This window comes from Cimex lectularius, unplaced genomic scaffold, assembly GCF_000648675.2.
Source record: "Cimex lectularius strain Harlan isolate CLEC.00 unplaced genomic scaffold, Clec_2.1 scaffold106, whole genome shotgun sequence".
Taxonomy (NCBI): Eukaryota; Metazoa; Arthropoda; class Insecta; order Hemiptera; family Cimicidae; genus Cimex; species Cimex lectularius.
The window spans coordinates 212,894-229,905 of NW_019392769.1; the positions used below are offsets into that span (position 1 = coordinate 212,894).

General features: G+C 36.0%; 3 protein-coding genes across 6 annotated transcripts in view; 1 reads left to right on the forward strand and 2 right to left on the reverse strand.

The window, feature by feature from the left end:
• LOC106673358 (synaptotagmin-15-like) overlaps positions 1-2,230 on the forward strand; it is a 118,545-nt gene extending 116,315 nt beyond the window's left edge. For all 3 annotated transcript variants that reach the window (XM_014405448.2, XM_014405449.2, XM_014405450.2), the window contains one exon: positions 407-2,230. In XM_014405448.2, coding sequence (XP_014260934.1) covers positions 407-534 — 128 coding nt within the window. In that variant the 3' untranslated portion in view covers positions 535-2,230. The remainder of the gene's footprint in view (positions 1-406) is intronic.
• A 1,926-nt stretch (positions 2,231-4,156) lies between these two features.
• Positions 4,157-5,156, reverse strand: LOC106673351 (hypodermin-A-like). Its single transcript, XM_014405440.2, has one exon. The coding sequence runs from the start codon at positions 5,124-5,126 to the stop codon at positions 4,194-4,196; it is 933 nt and encodes a 310-aa protein (XP_014260926.1). The 5' UTR covers positions 5,127-5,156; the 3' UTR covers positions 4,157-4,193.
• Positions 5,157-6,867: 1,711 nt separating this feature from the next.
• The window catches only part of LOC106673359 (troponin C), a 29,637-nt gene continuing 19,492 nt past the window's right edge, over positions 6,868-17,012 (reverse strand). For both annotated transcript variants that reach the window (XM_014405451.2, XM_024227551.1), the window contains 3 exons: positions 8,827-8,946; positions 8,634-8,765; positions 6,868-7,060 (listed from right to left, as the gene is read on the reverse strand). In XM_014405451.2, coding sequence (XP_014260937.1) covers positions 7,032-7,060; positions 8,634-8,765; positions 8,827-8,946 — 281 coding nt within the window. In that variant the 3' untranslated portion in view covers positions 6,868-7,031. The remainder of the gene's footprint in view (positions 7,061-8,633; positions 8,766-8,826; positions 8,947-17,012) is intronic.

The window sequence follows — 17,012 nt, forward strand, 5'->3', positions numbered from 1 at the left end:
GGTCTTGGTTGAGATAAAAAAGCTAGTGTCACGAGCGAGATTCGAACCCACGACCTTCGGCTAAATAAGCTGCTACTCTACCACTTGAGCTATCGTGACTTCGATCCTCTCAGACACCAACTCTGCATTTCAACCTGTTCGAATTTTCCCTCTATTTGCCAATTTCTCTTTTGCTATGTATTGTCTTGGAAAATATTTTCGGTGCCCAAAAACGTTGATATAAAAAAATTCTTAGAACGACGACACGCCATCGCAAGAAAGGACGCTCCCAGTATTTGTTTTATCCTTATGCAACCAAAGATTGCAGTTACATTTCAATGTGACTAGTTTATGGTACCGAATGAAATGACAGGAATTCTTCATCTTCTTTCTTTGTGGATGTTTTATTTCGTGTATATTTTTTCAGACAAATCGATCGGGAAATGCGTCCTTGGGTCGTACATGTTCGCCCGTGGGAAAGCGCTGACCCACTGGAGTTCGGCGTTTGCCAACCCGATGGAGCAGATCCAGAACTGGCAGCCGCTCACCGAGTGAAAGTCGGCCGAGATCGCACCGAGACGAGAAACCACTGCGGCTCGATCGTACATCTTTGATTTCAGTCGACTTGGGTGACAAAGTGCATCTTTTCTTTTCAGATATGGGGCCAAGGGCCGCAGCTTAGCGAGTTTCCTGTGTACACAAATGTTTCCTATTTTGTGTGTATATTGTCCGATTGAATTGAGGTGAGTTTTTTTGGAGGGAAAACGTGGCCTGAGATAACTAATCTTTATATTATGGTTGCAACTTTAACGTTATTTTTAATGGATAATAAAATAAACAAAGAAAATATTTATTCATATATGTCAATATTTATTTGTCTTCAATGATACTAAGCATTTTTTCTTACAAAGTGCTGAAAACATTCAAACTTTTGACTATTTTAAATTTTGTACTCAAGCAGTAAGTTGTATTAAATGTTTAATGGCATTTAAGTCCTCCACATGCGATAAGTCCTTGTTCTATACATTGTGAATAGTACATTGTGCAGTAATAAATAAAATACAGGTACTACATTACAAAAATTTTGGAACCCTTGGAGGTTTCTTTTCCCCCGGAGAATTCTTTCCTTTCCTGACGGAGTTTCCGTACAGCAGTTTAAATATAAACCGAGCTGTAAGTTTTTTAAAATAAAAAAACTTTAAAAACAAGCACTGTTTGGATTAGAAAAAAGCAAAAGACGTATTTTATCTTGGTCAAAAGTTTTCTTCATTTGCACGAGTACGTGCTTCAAACCAATTCCTAAAATAAACCGATATAGTCCCATTAAGTTAACACTAAAATCAAAAAATTCTTTTTTGCTTTTTTGGCAGGTCTGTGGGTTGTTTAACAATGCAAACAATAAAATTTATTATCCAAAGTGATTTAGTTTTTTCTTACCAAGTTGTCTTAGTGGTTAGGGTGTCCGACTTGTTTAATAAAAATAGTATGAAAAATATATTGTAAAGTGCTTTGACCCCCTCGTCAGTGACCCCCCAGCGTTAAGCCCCTAACGCCCGTGACGTAAGCATCCTGTAAAGGCAGTAATAACTTTAATTTTTGCTAATTACTTGAGTGTGACTATTTATACTTATTTTCACCTAATATTTACAGTTCAAAGGGCCATGTTTTTCTCCAAAATATCAAAATCACTCTCAAAAACAAACACAAATAAAATTGAAAATCCATTGTTTATTTTGTGGTATTAGAAAATTTTGTTCATTTTTAGAATTGCCGATTCTAGAAGTAATCGAAATATAAAATATATTGAACGTATTGAAAAATAAAAGTAGTATAATCGATAATTGTTTAATAGTTTATTTAGATTGAAAAGAAAAAAAAAGGTGTGATAAGAGTCTTTGAAAAAGATACATTTTCGATTTTTTCCTTCTATGAAATGGAAAACAAAAAGTGTTGTAATAAAAGTTTTTCTTTACTAATAATTTGGACAAAACGAATCTTAATAATTTTTTTTATAAAAAAAGGTTTTTGACTGATGGATGTTTTTAATTTTTTTATATCATTATTTATACTGCTTTTCTTTGTGTCTTGAAAATGCGTGGATGGCACATGTTCAGAAGATAATAGCTTAGCCATGTAGCTTGTAAGTTGCAGCTGTATCGGTAAAGCACCGCCGGGTTCGCCGGCTTAGATTTCTAGCGGTTCTTAGTCACAGTTTGTAGAATTTATTTTAATCAACAATTATTGCAAAATTGTCTGTTGTCATTCATCCTTCTTGATCCCGATTCCCAATCCTGTGCAATAGCAATGCATAAAGATGTAAGTTTCGATGGAAAAAGTTACTTTACAGCCTAATGAATTATTTAATAAGAAGAAAGGTATTAACAGAAAATAGATATTTCTCCATTGGGCAGTGTACAACTTTTCGGCTAGAACCATAGCAATGTTGGAAGATGGAAGAAGTCAAGCGAATGCGGCCAGGGGCTGTCCGAATTCTTGAAGGAATCATGGAATGTGCTTCCTTCGCTACCAAGATGTTACTCAAAAGGCAAGGATCAGGTCGCCATCGTATGACATTTCAGAGGTTGTTTCGAATGTCGTCCATAATTGACATTCTACGTTGTTGAGATCAACATCTTCAAGTTAGATATGTGAATGTCAGCCGACTGAAGTGTAAGGCGAAGAGTTTTAGAAGCTGGATTACTTGCAAAAAGTCCTGCCACATATGAGAAGTTGCGATGTACTACTAAGCAGTGAACACAGGTTATCGTAGGTAGAGGAACATGGGTGAGATATACAGGATGCCGTAATGTAAAGAGTAATCTATTAGAGTTCGTGGTCCGATTGACCAAATAACTTCTTTCAGTTAATTCACCTTTATGTAAGGTATTGGTTGAGATAAAAAATCAGTGTCACGAGCGGGATTCGAACCCCCCTTCGGCTAAATACGCCGCTGTTCTACCATTTGAGCTATCGTGACTTCGATCCACTCGGTCCAAGGTTCGCTTACACACACGGACATTAGCTCAAGTGGTAGAGCATCGGCGTATTAGCCGAAGGTCGTGGGTTCGAATCCCGCTCGTGGCACTGACTTTTTTATCTCAACGAAAGCCTTAATTATTTGAACATCATTTATTTGGTCAATCAGACCACGGACCCTAATAGATGTAATAAGGAAAATGGAGTATATTTCACTAAAGCTCTCCAAGGCCATTTCATTGGTCGCCGAGAATAAATGAAAAATGGCAAAAAGGAGGGAAAATTGGAAAGGTGGGTTGAAGTGGGGAGTCGGTGTCCGAGTGGATCGAAGTTACGATAGCTCAAGCAGTAGAGCAGCTGTGTACTTAGCCGAAGGTCTTGGGTTCGAATCCCGCTCGTGACACCGACTTTTTTTTATCTCGACCAATGCCTTACAAACAGGTAAAATGTAATCTTCCTTTTCCTTAGCCAAGACTCAAAGACAGTTATGTTGAGATTTCAAGGAATGAATGACAAGGACAGGATAGTAGTATCATCTACAATTGAGAACAGAAAAATATTCGGATGATTAAGTATGTCAGCAGTATACATTAAGTAAAGGAAACCTTACATAATTATTATTAACCTTACATAATTATTATTAAATGGCCTTCAACCACTATGGGTCATTTAGGTTACCTTACCTAAAAAGATAAATTAATTGGAAGAAGTAAACTGAATGTTTACTCAAAAGTACCGGTCGGCAAAGAAGGACTTTAGGACAAGGTGAAATTGGAGATCCCCTCTGAGTTTACACTGCATCACATGTCAGACCAGATGCAAAGATCCTTGCGCAACGTCGAGAAGGACAGCTGGGCACTGTCGGAAACAAAACTGATAATCAGGGATTAAATGGGAGTAATCATGTGTTTGATAAAGACATTGTATGAGGGGATTTTTCAGGATCTTCTCCATCTAGAAAATGAGAGTAGGACGACAGAAGGAGATGTTGTGCTGCCGTTTGCTGGGTTTCGGGATTATGGTACAGAGACAAAGATGTGTTTTATTCTAAATTTACTAGATAGAAATCTGATCAAGTTAGTTTGAATTTTTTTTTCTATTGTAATTGTTTACATCTGATAGATTAAAATGATGAATGCTTGATCAATCTAATCCTTATATAGTTGCAGTAAATAGTAACTCAATGTACAAAAAACACATGTTACAATGCAAAAAGATTGATTTTATTTTTAAAGTTGTTAAAAAAGTAGTATCAAGATGAGGACGAAAAAGCCGATTTCTAATAGAGTGTAGGAACTTGAAGCGAGCATGGAGACGTCTGAAGACAAAAAGTCTAGGACTTCGTAGACTCCGGAGTACATCGAGGGGTAGGTCCATTCTCCGCAGGCGGGCCCCCATGACAGGATGGCGAAGAGGAAGCCCGAGCAGATCAAAGGGGCGCCAGAGTCCCCTTCGCAGACGTCCTGTTCATCAGGGCCGATGGCGCACCACTGAGTCTTCCTCTGGAGATCGCCATCGTCCAAACAACGGCACATCGGAGGCCTGCACAGAATGAGCAAGCAGTCTTTTCTCGAGAGCAGAGTGACATCTAAGACCTTAAGGTATTCCGAGAGTGTCGAATAGACGGTGCCGTTTTCAACTACCAGTTGATTTCCCCAGCCGGCGGTTCTGCACACCTGAGACGATTTAGACATATTCTCCAATTTCTCGATCGCCTTTATCCTGTTTGTGGAATAAAGCGGCACCGTGGAGACCACGCCTCCTTTGAAATGTTTCTGAAAAGGCGCATCCAGGATGTACAGGGCGTAGTCGAACCTCCAGCTGTACACCTGTTCTTCGCACTTTTCGTGGGGCAAGAGCTCCTTGACGTGTCGTATCTGCTCGTCTATGTTGTTCTTCAGTTTCAACACCCCGCCGACGACTATCACGTCTTCTCTATCGAACAGGATGTGCTCGTGGTTGAAGAATATGCTCGTGCAGTGGCAGGCCGTCAGGACTTTCTTCAAAGACAGCAGGTTTCCGCTACAAAAGTGGTGTCTGTTTTTCCACTGTAGGCTGACTATATACGGAAAATCCTCTTGAAATGCCATACTTCCACCGACTATCTTCTTCATCGACAGTCCATTGGAAAAGAGTAAAGTAAAAACGAACGAACACAAAACTAAAAACATAATATAAATAAAATCTTCTGAAAATTTAAAAAAGCACCTGTTTATAACAATTTTGTAACATACGTTTGCACTTCATTACATATGTCTCAGTTTAAATTCGAAAATTACGTAATATTGTGTATAACATAACTTGAATACAATGTTAACAATTACATTCATTACGAATGCGAGTAAACAGGGGTGGTGAATTTTTCGCCACCCCTTGGGGACAAACAATGCACCACCTGTTTAAATGGACTCTGGCGAATTTTGTTAAGTTTTTAATTATAACGAATTCCTGGTTAACCAGAAAGAATTTATTTCTAATTTTTCTATGTACTGTTAATGAAAGAATTCCGTCAAACTTAAAAATCATTTTGTATTTAAACAAAACCATCGATAAAATGAAAATTTATTAGGTACTTTCTAATTAATAAAACTAAATAGAAAAAAAACTAAAATTTTTGTCGAATTCGGGAAAAAGCTAAAAAAATTTCATTACGAATGAACTCAATGTCAAATTAGAATAAAAATTTGGGGCGTCGATGGCCGCAACGGTTTAGGCGTTGACCCGGTGCTCATCACTGTAAGGTAAAGGTCCTGGGTTCGAATCCTGCCGTCCTGCATTCGAACCCGACATACTTACAAATGGTTTTTTTCTCAAAAACACCGGCACCCTGAGGGTTTATATGACCCCTGCTGTTGCGAAAATAAAAATTGAACGAGACCACCCACCGCTCATTATGTGGATGACTAACAACATCGATGGAATGGTGGGTATGTGAAATTTTTTCATTCCAACATAAAAAATAGAAACCAATTTCAGTAAGCTGTACAAAATTTAACGACATCATGCCAGCACAACTGAGAAAATTCATTTAGATAGTTTGTGGAAAAACGAAAGTCCAAGTGATCTGTGGCATAATTTTTATTTTATTTTGTACATTTCATCCTCAACTCCCAATGTGTCATTCCTCAATCTGCCCTTTCGTACAACGGACGATTTGACACTTCGACTACGGGCATGGTTATAAATAAGTAGCTTGATCGTCAATTTAAGCAGGTTGTGCTTTGTTTTTGTACTTATTTTTAATATTATCAAATTATATTTTAGCTATTAATAATTTGAAATATAAATTGAAGTATTCAATTAAAAAGAACTTCTTGTACTTGAAACGTTCTTTTTACAGAATTAAATACTTAAACAAGCTTAAAGCATCGAGTTGAAAGTTTGTACAGATGTCTCCTTCAACTTATTTTCGACAAGATTACTTTGAAGAGCTCTGTTGACAGGACTATTTACAAACATTTTAAAATTCATTTTGCATAAGAAATGTAATTCTCTTTCACTCTCACTCGCTTGGGAGAAAGAGAGAGAGAGAGAGAGAGAGATTGAGAGAGAGAGAGAGAGAGAGAGAGAGAGAGAGAGAGATCACTTGCCCGGATATAGTAATAGATAAGAAAATAGCTATTAAAAGATGGCCATCTCGCGAAGAAAATATAACTGCTAATAATTACATTGTACAACCTGTTGGCAAGTCAAATGTTTGTAATACCTGTATAACAAATCGTGGAAAAGCAAACAAACCCAAAAAAGAACCATTTCACTAAATTTCACATCATCAAATACTTGAAATGTGAAGACCTTTATACTCCTAAAAAAATCCTTGATTTCATCGAAGAAGAAGAAGAAACAAGATTATTTGTTTATAAAATATTTTTTGTAAATATGGAAGATGGCTGTTTGCAAATGAAACAAACGTGAAAAAATATACGTTTATTGGCAATATTCAGTTGGTGTAACACTCACTTTTTTGTATCGCAAATACATCAATGCCAAAATTTCAATTATACAATTATGATCATTTTCATTTATTTAAATTTAAGCGAGAAGTAGTAAGTATTCATAATTCGTTATCATTACTTTTATTCTCCAGTCATCATCTCCATGAATTCTGAAACAAAACCAACAAAGTCAAAAGTTTATTAGAAAGTATTAATCAATTACTAACAAATTTCTTAAATAAAATGGTTAACATTGCTGCTTTATATCTAATATACCTTTATTTATTAAAATTGCGATAATTAAGTATTATAAAACGCTTACAAAGAAGGAAATAATAAAACATGTAAGGATAATATAATCGAACGTTTTGGTAATATGTGATAGATTATAAAATTCTTGATTGTAAAATTTCTCTCAAGTTAATTAGCAATTGTTCATTTCTCTCTCTCTCTCTACTCTATCTATCTATCTCAAGATTATTGTAAAAAAAATTCATTCGTTGAGAGACAATTTTACTTTGAAATAAATTTATTTTTAGGATTATCCTTAAACTATAATAATTCGTTGCACATGAAAATCAAGTGGGGATGTCTCTGTAGAGATAGTATTTGTCTTGTAGCCAAAAAGAGTTGTTTTTTTTTACTGGGCCAAGTCCTAATTGTCAAAAGAGAAGAATTAGGCCCAGACGTTTCTTCTTTGCTTATCGAACAAACCGCGCTAATTCAACACAGCCCCAAACGATGAAAAAGACCCCCTTGGTAAAACGTAAAAAAATCGTGTCAAAGCCCGGCATAATTCACCGTTTCTTTTCCCGTCAAAGGACAGATGCCAAGAGCTGTCTGATTTAGTGTATTTCGAAAAATTTCCGCCGTCCTTTGTGGTTTTCCGTGACCGGTGCTTTATTGAGGTGGCGTACATTTGTAGACACCTCGCCAGACTATCTTTAGAAATTCGACTGTTTTGGGAAGTTGGTTCTTGGAGGCTATTCTGAAAAAAGCTTTGTACATAGAAGTGGTATGACTTTTCACTTGTAAATACAATATTTTACTGCTTTTCATAATTATTCCTAAATCGTGAGATGCGGTCTGGTGTGATGTAGGTTTCAAAAAAACATTTTCTTTACCGTGCTAACGTTTCGATCTTTATTGAGATCATCTTCAGGGCCTGGGATTTACAAACATTGTTTACATTTAACAAATACATGTAGGATGTGGAAAAAGTGGATTTATACAATGCAAAATCTATTTTTTATTATAGTCAATCAAAGTATTTCTACTCACTCAAAGTGTTTGTCTTCTGTGTAATTGTGCCATTCTTTCGTGTCATGTTGAGAGTGCCAGTGCGATATTGCTGTTTTATGTTTATACACGTTGGAGAGGTGGGGAAGGAAGTCGGTATAGAAAAGAAATTTTTGTATTTTCCACATCCTACATGTATTTGTTAAATGTAAACAATGTTTGTAAATCCCAGGCCCTGAAGATGATCTCAATAAAGATCGAAACGTTGGCACGATAAAGAAAATGTTTTTCTGAAACCTACATCACACCAGACCGCATCTCACGATTTCGGAATAATTATCGATTAACGGTCACTAATAATTTTTTTCCTACCTTGTTCGTTTTATTATGACGTCAGTAAGAAGATTACAATAAAAACTAATAATATATAACATTATTTATTGCTGCTAATTTAGAATTAAAAGTTAAAAATATTACCAACTAAAGGACTGTTATCATACAAACCGTCAAAGTCCACGGTGCCGGATCCGTCTGTGTCGATTTCCTGGATGATTCCGTCGAGGTCCTCGTTGTTCAGCTTGTCGTCCAAAGCAGCCAGGATTTCCCGGAGGGTAGCCGTCGTGATGTATCCATTGCCTGAAACGTTTCATGACGAAAAATAAAGGAAAATAAACAGGAATTTTTATTCCAAACTCACCTTCTCGGTCGTAAAGGCGAAAAGCTTCTTTAAGCTCTTCTTGCATTGCCTCGGCGTCCTCCTCTTCTAAGAAGTGAGCGGCCACCTCGCAGAAACCGTCGAAATTCACTTTCCCGCTACCTTTAAATAAACGATTGTGAGTGAATTTGTCAAAATGTTTCAAAAATTAAGACAAACATCCAATTTTTTTATGATTTGTTTTTTATCAAACTCATGGCATGCACAAACTCAAGAACCTCCTTTCAACCTTTTAACTAGTCCCAAAATTTTTTTGACTGTTTCTTCAGGTTGCAAGATACTGAAAACTCGTAACTTCAACATGTAAAATTCGCTGTCTTTTAAGGTTTAAAGATCTACATTCTCTGTATAATTTTCACAGCTGATATTTCTTCCCACGGAGACACAGTGTCACAATCGATTATGATTTTGGTACATTTCGAAATAAAACATTGTTCCTTTTACGTTTTCGTGGTCAATTGACCATGTTACTTCATTTCAATCAATTCATATTCGTTCTAAGGTCTTGGTTGAGATAAGGGTGAGAGAGAAAGTCGTGGGTTCGAATCCCGCTCGTGACACTGTCTTTTTTATCTCAACCTTAGAAAGAATAATTAATTGTTCCTTTTGTTGGCACAGCTTGGCTCAAGCTTATCCTCCCTTTTACCTACACCTAGTCCTAATTTTGTTTATGTCTGATTGTTTATACAGGTAGTACAGATTCTGAAAACTCGTTCCTTTCCACAAAAAGCGGTTTGTCTCATACTTGTACTTTGTCTTATCTTGTATATTTTTACGACAGGTAATCCTTCCTGGAGAGAAACTCAATTGACCATCTGTGCCGGTGTGGTTATCCGCAGTCTTGTTCCAAATATTCATCTGCCTCTTTTCTTTCTGTCTGCTGTAGTACTAACCCTGAATGAAAATAAATGTGATCACGTCACATTTACCTTCAAATATCCAACCGCCTGTCTTTTATTATAAATAATAGCACTATTATTAATTGAACCGCGATGGACGAGTAGTTAGAGCGTCCGACTTGTATTTGCCATTACTGGTTCTAGGTTCGATCCCCGCAGAGCCGATGACTTTTTAATTGATAGTAGTATGCAATTATGAGAGGAATTACTTTACTTTAACATCACTATTCCAGCACGGACCCATATCCGATACCTCGATTTCATCATGGCAACAAACGTAACTAATGTACGCACATTAGATGGAATAGATTAGAACTAAGCAGTCTGGAACTATCATGCAGACTATAAAGAAAACAAAGTTAATTAACTTACGAGACTACATGCCCCATCTGGACTTACTGATTTGGAATTTGAAACTCTACCAAGTTAAGGATAATCAGGTAGAACTATTACCCGTTTTTTCCCATTGTCGGCTCCTTTCACCTCAAAGAAGCTGATCCGTCATATAAAAATGTCTTTCTATCCCGACTCGCTTCCCCTCCCCTTCAAAATCCAACGTATATAAATATAAAACATCAATATCTCACTGGCACTCTCAACACGACACCCAATAAACCATAAACAATAACGTCTACACAGAAAAAAACACTTCGAATGAGTACAAATACTTTGTTAAATTTAAAAATTCTAGCATTGTATAAATTCATTTTTTTCCACATCCTACATGTATTTGTATAATTTAAACAATGTTTATAAATCCCAGGCCCTGAAGATGATCTCAATAAAGATCGAAACGTTGGAACGATAAAGAAAATGTTTTTCTAAAAACTACGTCACACCAGACCGCATCTCACAATCTCCAAATAATCACTCTACCAAGTAATGAAACCTAGGCCAAATTCAAACATTTCAGACCCAAGTGATCCTCATTTTAACCAACCTTTCTATATCTCAAATAAAACCCAACTTGAAACTCTTATCATTTTTTATGTTAGTCTATTTGATGACAAGGTTAATAAGTTTACATTAAAATATGCTTCTTTGACTAAGATTAAACTGCGCGCGTTGATAACTTGAATCCTCCGTTCTGTACCTACAGCACACATATCCTAGTTCATCAAGAAACTTGATTAGTAAACCCGGTCTCAGTTGTTTAATTTCTTCTACGGTTACCATGAACATCCCAAAATACTTTCTCCTGCGAGGGAATGTGGCGCTTGTTTGTTTGTATTGGTGCCTCCTCTGCTTCTTTGCAGAATCTGCACGTGCCATGTTGGGTTATATCAATCTTCTTCAGATGCCCATTTAGTCTGTAGTGTCCTGTTAAGAAACTTGACCGGATTCAAAGTTTTTCCTCTAACTTTTTTTTTCATTGCGTGGTCAGACATCCTACACATTTCTACATCTTTTTTTAAAAAGTTGTTCTCCATGTCTTCACCAAGATATCCTCTAAACCCTCTACGAAGCTAAAACGGCATTGACCATGAAATCTCTTTTAAAAACAAAAGTCAATAGGTGATGTGTTCAAACAAAAGTAAAGAGTATAATAATTGAACCCTTGCACTTAGATAGAATGTCTTCTAATGGAATTTTACGACTAAATGCATTTTTATGAATTTCATAGATTTCTTACTGACCAGTATTTTTTAATGCGCGTTTCCAGCCTCCTGATACTATTTAAAGGAGTCGTACTTATTTTCCGCAATGTTGAAAATATATGGCTCACCATTTCGAAATAGACGTCGACTCGGTTTACAGGTTGGCCGTAAAAACAAACCGCTGGAGCGGGGCCACTTTCGGGCCGGAACCGTCTCTCCGGAATCGCTGGTATTTCGTATCATTTGGCACCTTCCCCCGCCGGATTTAATTGAACCCCTCTTAATGTACTGTTAATTCCGATGCCCTTGGCCGAGCAATTAGGCCTCCGAGGGAGATTTAATTTCCGAAAAAATTCAAGCCAACTGTATTTCCGGAGTCGAGGTATGAAGTCAGAGTAAGACGATTTTAGTAAAGCATAACCATTTGCTTCTGTCCATCGTATAAAATTGACTTCCCTCTAACAATATATATTTATTAAAAACTTATATATATAATTATATATCAATAATTATTGGTCTGTTGGTCAAAGGAAAGTTAAAGGAACTTTAAGATATAGCAATCGACCTGATATTTGTTGCACCGATCTTGATTCAATTATTTTTTAGCATTTATATATATATATATATATATATATATATAAAATATACTTGGTGTCCTTTTTATATATAGCCTGGCTGAATTTCTTATGAGGTCCTTTCCACCTATCCTGGAAGTGTCAATTCCAATAACTTCTCATCTGCTGTATGCGGTATGCTGGGCATCCATCAAGCTGGAGAATCATAGTTTGCCTTTGTTGCAGAGGAACATCATCTAAGAGTGTTGGTAAAACAATTGGGAAACTGAGCACCCTTTAAATTATTTTCGTAGAAATAAGGCCCAATTAATTTATTTCCGAGAAGTCCACATCAAACGTTGATGTTGTTAACCACCTGATGATGACAAGAATACGAAATTCTCGGATTTTCCTCTGCCCATGTTCGAAAATTACAACGGTAGTGAAATGCCATTAGAGGTGAACTTGGAGTCCATAGGATGTATGGAAGAACGTTTTCTTCAGTCGATGTAAAAATGAAGATTTACTTTCATAATACCAGTTTGGCAAACAATGATAGAAGAAGCAAGTAATTGTAATTAACAACATAACAAACGAAATGCGTTTTTCAAATTTTAGTCATAACTTTGGTATTTTTTAACTAATTCGATTGCACCATTGTTTTCAGCGTAAAAAAATTTAAAATGATGTGTCAGGGTGTTTAGGGTCGTATTTAAAATTTTGAAGTTGAACTTGGCCTGAGGTACCCTGTATAATTTTTTTCCGAAAAATGGTAAAGATTTGTAACTAGGCTAAAAAATATTAAACACTTTTTTATAGGGTCATTGGTTCAAAAGAAATTCAGCCGGGACATCTAAAAAGGACACCTATCATGAAAGCGGAGTTTGGAGTTTTGTAACGGAGAATTTTTTGATAGAGGTTCAAGTTGTGAATTTTCGATAAAAATGTCAGAAATGGTGAATTTTGTTTATCCCTTCAAATCCTAACTTCGAAAAATCGTCAAAAATGAAATTTTCGGCCGATCAGGCTGGTTTTAATCTCATTCGACGCAGAAATTAATCCTCTACAGATGTTGTTTCGAGCTGTTTTATGGTCAGGCTAATGGTTTACTAACAATTTCACGAATAAGGTCAAAAAACGTGGTTTTTCATGGTTTTTTTGCCTGTAGCTCGGAACTGAAGGGTTTGCGGACACAGGTACATAGGACCTTTTTTATTCAGCGTTCAATTTCCTGTAAGATCTGGAAGTGTGCTGAATCGATTGGGGCCACCCTGTATATATATATATATATGTGTGTGTGTGTGTGTGTGTGTGTGTGTGTGTGTGTGTGTGTGTGTGTGTGTGTGTGTGTGTGTGTGTTAACATATAACTGGCTTCTAGATTTGCTGAAATTTTGGTGGTATTGTCTGAATATTTCAGTAGCAATGTGTCGGAATTGATAAGATTGTCTGCCGTGTAAACTGAATATAGAATGAGACTAAGGAAGGTACCTTGCAAAACACCCGCTTCAGCAAAGAGTGTGGGGAAGAAGGATTTTCCAATTTGTGCTTTAAAGTACCCCACAAATTTCACTATTGTCACAAATAAATTTGTATTTAGTTTTCTATTTGATTAGTATTTATATTTATATGAAAAATAAAAATATTTTCTTATGTTCAGGGCTGGTAATTTTTCAATGACATTAAAATTATTAAGCTCTCTAACGCTTAATATCCATTATTTTTTTAACTCTAAAATTATTGGTCAGTTACTTTTACTAAGCAGCTCAACTGAAAAACAATTTTCGTTTTAGAACTTTAACCAATTCCAACTGGATGTAATCACAATCTCAACTTTCTTCCGCCAATCAAGAATCTAGGTTAATTGTTACAAAGAACATTTCGAATCCAAACTCTTATTACGCATTTTAATTAAACATTCCGACATTACTTCAGACAATCAGAGACGATAAAATCGTAAAACAAATGTTCAACTCGTAGAACAATACGAGCATTCTACAATTTAGCTAATTAAAATTTAATATAATAGTAATATGTGATAAATCCCTAATTAATTAAATAGAAAGGAAAGTTGTAAAATTTCAATCACTGTTTCATCTACATTCCTAAATACGAGTTGTTGTTTTTTGCTCGATAAAAAATATATATTTATATATTTTATTTTACCTAAACAGTTATAAAATGCTGCTTCTAGTAGTACCACGGTAAAGTAACAAACACCTCCTTAGAAGGTCGCGAGCAAATGACGCTTCCATCAAGGTCGATTACTTGAAAGGGTGTGGGATGAAAAGCTGCTGAAATGAGGGGTTGTATAAAAGGATAATCGCTTGTGAACCTTCTTGGAGCTATTTTTGATTTCTTCAAAATTTGATATTAAAGTTGCTATGAATAATAAGTCTAGGTACATAGAAAGGAACATTGACGATTGTGCAGGATTTAGGATTGGAACGACTCGATAAGTTGGAGGTTGGAATATTTGGTTGGACGCTAATGTTTGATGCTTTAAGTCCAAATAGGTCTCAAAATAATAAAAAATGAGTTTATTTTTCAGAGTTAGTTTGGGTTGTTTCCCTAGCTTTCTGAAAAGTCGAATTTTTTTTTAAGATAAAATGCTGACAGTTATAACACAAGAAAATGGATTAAAAACACTCTCAAGTCGAAAAGTCTATTATTCATATTGTAAAGGGGTGGTTTTTGCTTTTTTACTTATTTTATTGTCCGGTAAAGAGTTTTTTTTTATTAGTGCAATTTAGTACATTCTCAACTTAACGGGTTTAACATTTTTTTAAACTTGCTGTTTCGGCACAATCTGTGTTTATTGCCTAATGAATGCCTAATGGAAAACATAAGGCCAATTAGTTGAAAATAGATGGGCCCGAGTTTATTTTTACTAGATATTTTTCTCTATATTTATAAATCAACGGTCACTTATTTTCCCCTCTAAATAATTCTCAAAAACGTGGTAGATAAAAATCAAAAACATTTATGATTGTGTGGTGACCGTTGGTTGATGATTATTTAGAGATCGTGAGATGCGGTCTGGTGTGACGTAGGTACAAATACTTTGAGTCTAAAATTTCTAGCATTGTATAAATTCATTTTTTCATCCCAGGCCCTGAAGATGATCTCAATAAAGATCGAAACGTTGGAACGATAAAGAAAATGTTTTTCTAAAACCTACGTCACACCAGACCGCATCTCACGATCTACAGATTTATTATTGTGCAATTAATAATATAAATAAAACGAGTCGAAAATGACCTTTTGTATTGGGTTGTCCGGAAAATAATGCAGGATTTTGGTATTAAACAAAAAAAAAGAAACTAGTTACTTTAAAGCAATGTTCTTTAATCAAAATAATTTCCCATACTCTCAATACATTTCTCCCAACGTGTTGGTAACTTATTAATTCCGTCTGAGTAGAATTCAGAATTTTTAGAATTGATAAAGTCAATAAATGCATTTTCCAGTTCCGTTTGATTTTTGAATATTATGTGTTCTAAGTAGTGGTCCAGGTGTCTAAAAAAATGGTAGTCAGTAGGCGAGAGGTCCGGAGAGTAGGGTGGGTGAGGCAAAGTTTCATAGCCAAGCTCCAATAATTTTTGTGACGTTACACGTGACACATGTGGTCGAGCGTTGTCATGCAACAAAATGGGCCCTTTCCGATTGACCAAAGAGGGCTTCATTACTGCCAATTTCTGATGCATGGTATTAATTTGGTTACAGTATGATTCAGCATTGATGGTTTCGCCAGGATTTAAGAAGCTGTAGTGTATTAAACCAAATGAAGCCCACCATACCGTAACCATTACCTTTTTTTGATGAGTTGGGGGCTTTGGAGCTTCTCCTTTGTCGAGCCACTGTCCAGAACGTCTAGTGTTATCGTAGAGAATCCACTTTTCGTCACATGTAACAATTCTGGCCAGAAATGGGTCATTTTTGTTTCGACAAAGAAGTGATGCACAAACATCAAAGCGCTGATTTTTTGGCGATCGTTTAATGAGTGTGGAACCCAATTTTCGAGTTTTTTCACTTTTCCAATCGCCTTGAGGTGGTCAGCGACGGTCGTTTTACTGACTTTGAGTTGCTCTGCAAGTTCTCGAACAGTTGTTTTGGGGTTTTCTTCCACCACTGATCGCAGAACATCATCATTAAGAGAGGAAGGCCTTCCACGACCTTCTTCATCTTCAAGGCTGAAATCTCCCTCCCGAAATTTTTTAAACCACCTTTGCACAGTGCACTCATTAACACAACCCTCGCCCCAGACTTGGTTAATGTTTCTAGCCGTTTGGGCTCCGCTTCGGCCGAGTTTAAACTCGTAAAAGAAAATCGTACGAAATTCTCGCTTTGACATTATAAGGATGACTGAATTATTTCCAAGTAGCGGAATGCTACAGAGGTAAACAAACAATATCATTTGGAAGAGGATTAATAAGTGTTGACATTCATACAAATGAGTAATCCTGTAAACGTAAACAGAATATTTTATATAGATTTTTTTTAATGAAAACTTAAAATCCTGCATTATTTTCCGGACAACCCGATAACAATTAAGGAAATGATTGTTCGACATGTTTTCTAAACAATATTTGATTGTAATTCTGATCTCATGGTGTAAAGGTACTATTGAAATAAAATAATGCTTAAAATATACGTCGAAAACGACAGAAAATTGTATTGTATAAATGTTTGTTGGTTTGGGATTGAATTATTTGTGTTCCTTTCTTCCTGAAATGAAAACAAAATTAATCGGTATGTAGTCCTATCGTTTTCTTCTTCAGACGCGTTTTGGCATTTTCAGTGGTACGTTAGTCGATAGGGATGGTTTGATAGCTGCGAGTTCACATTATTGAAAATATGTAATCAGGATTCAAACCAGTCTCTAGATCAACCCATCGTTGGCTGCTGAGAAATTTATTTCTAATGAAACGAGAAAGGAGATGCTTATTATGAGATCTGTACAGATGGAAGTATGATTTTTAAGTTAGATGTGGTGTGTTTGTGTAACAAGAAAATACCCTATCTATTCATACACAAGGTTTAAATTATCAAAACAATGTAGTAATCATGCAGAACTTCTGGCTATTGCTAAGCCAGTACTGTGGCTAAAGGACACAA

Bases quoted from the DNA above. Each gene is read 5' to 3' on its own strand.
- LOC106673351 (XM_014405440.2), bottom strand. From the start codon at position 5,126: ATGTTTTTAGTTTTGTGTTCGTTCGTTTTTACTTTACTCTTTTCCAAT.